Here is a 4,552-nt window from a genome sequence, read left to right on the forward strand (position 1 = left end):
ATTGGCATTCAAGTGGCGTATGCACAGAGAATTTGTGCACTGGTTTCTGGATTCAGGTTCTCATCAAAATAGCCCCCAAGGCCTCTCTGCAAAGTCAGGAGATGACACACGACCTGTGGGCTCAAAATGGCATGGAAATGGTCCAGAAGGGCATCGCCTGGGCCAGCCCTCAGCTTAACCAGGGATAGAACAGTGTGGCAAGTTGATTGCAAAAATGGCCCCAGTTCACCACCCTTCCATGTATCCACATCTCTTGCAGCTGGAGCTGGAGTCTGTTTTCCCAAACCCTTGAATCTGGCCTGCCTTGGGATTTCCTGTGCCCGTAGAATGCAGCAGAAGTGGTCTTGCACCAGTTCTGACCTGAGGCCCCAGGAGACCTTGCCTGCTTCCGTTCTCTCTTGAAAATCTTCAACCACCTTGGAACCTGTCCGGGCTAGCCTGCAGGAAGGGGAGACACAGGGAGAAAATCTCAGTCATCCCCGCTGAGGCCCCATACATGTGAGAGAAATGGTGGCCAAGTTTACCTACCTGACCCTCAGCTGAACCCAAATACACGAAGAGTCTGGCCATGCCCACATCAGATCAGGAGACCTGCCCAGCAAAAATAAATGCTACTTGTGACGTGCCAGTTAGGTTTTATAGTTGTTTGTTATGTAATCCTGTTGCTGTGAATGCTACTGAAGCAATCAGTTTCTTTATGGTGGCCTTTTCATCTCTCACATAAGCAACCCCCTAGGCCAGGGGCTAAACTAGTGTTTGGGAGTCAGGGATAATTCCCCCTCGCTGTTTTTTCCCTTAAGGTTCTTATGTCTGGCCAAATAATTAAAAAGGCAGTTTAGCAGAAGAAAAATAAACAAAGTTTAATAGCGTGTATACATGGGAGAGACCCAGGGAAAGTGAGTAACTCAATAAAATGGCAGAGGTTCTCTTCTTAAATAGACTCGGGTAAAGACAAAGGAAGATGTTGGAGGTGGGGGTGTCAGCTATGGGAGATTACGAGAAAAGCACAGTAAACAAGAGTAAGGTTACCATGCAGATTTAAGGGCTCACCTTCCGCATTGACAAGTTTCTAGAGATGAGGTCATCCCCCCCCTTCCCAGTACAGAGAGGGAGGTACCTCAACAAATGGAGATTTCCCTTACAAATGTAAATGTTTGGTAAACAGAACATTGAGAAGAATGGGCTTAGCAAGGACCCTCCCAGTCTATCGATACCCAGAGTTATCTGTGGTGATGGTTTGTCCTGTGGAAAGGCATCTTATCTTAAATTCTTTTAGGTAGTTTGGGGGAAGGTCAAATGTCCTTCGTGATTGTTCTGAGCCTTTGTTGTCTTCAACTCGAGATAATCCACATACCAGAGTGGCGCATCTTGGGGCTACCTGCCCTGAACTCCATCACTAGCTGTGCTGACCCTTTAAGAAATAGGAACAGCAGGAAAAATGGAAGTGTCCAGACTCTGAGCCCAGCACTAAGCACCCACTGTTTGGTGCTATGTTATCCCAGCTGCCTCTGGGTGTCTTGCCCATCTCTAAATCTCCAGCTGCTCGCAGAGTGCTGAGTGTGTTGAATGGGTGAATGCATATAGGTTGAGCACATGCTAGGAGCTGGCCAGGTGTCCAGTGGGGTGCAGGACAGATCTGGTTTCTGACTCACAAATGGAATCGAATTGAGCTTTGCAAGGTACCAAATGAAACCAGAGGATGCAGGAAAGAGGCAGGAACCTCCTTGTAAAGAATAGGAAATCACGAAACATCAGAGCTAGAAGGAACTTAAGAGAGCAGCTGGCTAGACCTTCTCCTAAAGATGAGGCAGTGGAGGCCCAGGGAGGGGAAGGAGTATGCCTGAGGCCACACAGCAAATCCATCTGGCCCTGAAACCTGTGTGGGAGATCAGAACTGGCCAACCCAAAATGTGTCTCTTTGGCTTGATTATTTTTAAGGACAAAAGACACTGAAAGAGAGTTTGACCATCCCCCTAACTGCTGAAAAGAATGTAAGATAGAAGGCCTGTCCCCAGGACAGGCCATCACTGTAGATAAGTCTGGACATGATAGACTGGGAAGATCCTTACTAAGCCCATTTTTATGAAAGGTCTCTCTCTCAGGTCACATTGTCTATATATGGCCAAACAAACATTTGTTTCTCAAACATTTGCTTTTCCAACTCTGTGTAAATTGCCTCCCTCCCCTTTGAAGTCCCAAACCACTACTCCCAATGTTCTCTTTTGTCTTTAGCTGAAGATGCTATTTAAAGTAGTGGCTTCTGCCATTTTGGCGAGTTACTCAGTTTTCCTGGGTTTCTCCCATGTATACATGTTATTAAACTATATTTGATTTTCTCCTATTAATCTGTCTCATGTCAATTTAATTCTTAGACCAGCCAGAAGGACCTAGAGGGTAGAGGATTATTTCTTCCTCCCCTATGCCTGGATGGACTGACTTATGGCTGAGGGGGGAGGAATAATATCCTCTACCCACGCTGGGTCCTTTCTGTGGGGCTACAAATTAAATTGACATGAGACCAAATAGCAGAAGAAAATCAAACAAAGTTTCATAACACGTATACATGGGAGAAACTCAGAAAATAGAAACTGAGCAACTCGTCATTCTGACTAAGCTGTTCCTTAAGTATATTCAGCTAAAGGTGAGGAGGGTGTTGGGGGTTAGTGGTTTGGGATTTTAGAGGGGAAGGAGACAATTCACATGGAGATGGAAATGCAAATGTTTGTCAGACAACTCTTTACAGGGCCACCTATAGAAAATGTGGCTGGAGAGACAGAATTTTTGATAAGAAGGGTTTGTTAGTGCCTTTCTTATCACAGCATCTGTTTTACATTCTATGACAGCCATCATGTGGTAGTGGCTCCTTCCTGGAACAGGTCTTCTATGTTAAATTCTTTAGGCAGTTAGTGGGGGAGGTCAAACATCCGTCAGAGAAAATAATCAAGGTAAAGAGACATATTTTGAGGTGGCCCATTTTGATCTCCCACATGGCCAATGGTGGGTTCAATGAAACTTTTGCTGACCTTTGCCCCTGATAGCTGGACAGGAGAGATTTTATCAATTTTACCACCTCCCCCAAAGACCAAGGATCTGACTGGGGAGTGGGAGGAAGGCAAGGGAGGGGCTGGCCTCTGTGGGGTCATTCTGGGTCCAGCCTCCAGGGACTGCTACTTCCCCTTTTGTACTTTGCCCTCTATATCCATTCCCTTCCTCAGACAGGTGCACTCAACTTGGGCTTATGAAGTGACCCAAACTGGAGAGAAAAAGAAACTACAGTCACCCCTAACCTTCTGACCTCCTCGTGTATGAATTTCTTGGGATCAAATGTAGGAGATGATCCAAATTACATGTTCCACTGTGACTGGTTTGAGGTATGCATTGGCCCAGGGATAAGTTTTGGAGGATTCTGAGGGTCCTCAAGCATATTCTGGAGATCCGTAGTGTGGGGGATCAGAATTGGCCACCCCAAAATGTGTCTCTTTGGCATGAGGATTATTACTTTTGAAAACTGCAGACAAGGGAGAAGCTCTGAAAAGTAGAATATACCCTTTGTAAGATACATTTACATTTGTAAGGGAAATCTCCACTTGTAAAGCTCTCTCTCTCTCTCTGTACCAGGAAGAAGGGAGGATGACCTTATCTCTAAAAACTCTTACCAATACAGAAGTCGAGGACTTAAATCTGAATAATAACCTTCCTCTTGTTTACTGTGCTTTTCTAGTAATCTCCTATGGCTGACTCCCCCCACCCCCAACATCCTCCTTTGTCTTTAGCTGAAGATGGTATTTAAGATGAGAGCCCCCATCATTTTGGCAAGTTACCCAGTTTTTCCTGGGTCTCTCCCACGTACACATGTTATAAAGTTTTGTTTGATTTTCTCCTGTTATTCTGTCTCATGTTGATTCAATTCGTACCCCAGCCAGAAGGACCCAGAGGATAGAGGATTTGTCTTCCTCCTCTACAGTAGTTCCCAATGAGTACTGGACACTCTGGGTGGGGGCTGCAAATTGGCCGTTCCTGCTGGCTACTGGAGCACAGTGGGTTGACTCTGAGCATTTTTCACTCCCACTGGATTCTGGATGAGTGGGTTTTGTAAATTCAATCTTCCTGCATCACCCTTTGTCACTCTTGATGAGGTTGAGTAAGTGGTCACCCCCAAAGGTTGCCTTCCCAAGGCTTCCAGAAGCCACAGAGTTCCTGGGCTGGATGACATGGACCTTACCTGGGTCAGTAATGCCAGGCACACAGTTGGGTCCAACCTCTTGCTCTGTCATGGTGTTACAACTGTTACAAAACACTTAAGAAGGTGCATTTTCTCTCCTCTGATAAAATGAACAATGCAGCTTACCCCATTCTTTAGTTTCATAATCATTAAGATAAAAATCACCTACCATAATATTATACAATATAAACTTCTTGCTTTCCTTGTAGTCCATGTTCTTGGGACATGCTGTTTTCTTTTTATGAGTTTGGATTTGCAAGACTAGGTTTCCTGAGGCTACTTAGCTCCTTGTAGATACTTTGTAGATATGATCTGGGTAGTGGTTTTGTT

The 4,552-nt window shown here is 45.2% G+C and overlaps 1 protein-coding gene across 1 annotated transcript; it reads right to left on the reverse strand.

Moving 5' to 3' along the window:
* Positions 1-408: 408 nt before the first annotated feature.
* LOC131395294 (membrane-spanning 4-domains subfamily A member 18-like) lies at positions 409-4,274 on the reverse strand. Its single transcript, XM_058527226.1, is given in 3 exon segments — positions 409-438; positions 3,281-3,427; positions 4,167-4,274. Coding segments are annotated over 3 exon segments (285 nt in total).
* Positions 4,275-4,552: the final 278 nt, after the last annotated feature.

The sequence above is a fragment of the Diceros bicornis genome, chromosome 31 (genome assembly GCF_020826845.1).
Source record: "Diceros bicornis minor isolate mBicDic1 chromosome 31, mDicBic1.mat.cur, whole genome shotgun sequence".
Taxonomy (NCBI): Eukaryota; Metazoa; Chordata; class Mammalia; order Perissodactyla; family Rhinocerotidae; genus Diceros; species Diceros bicornis.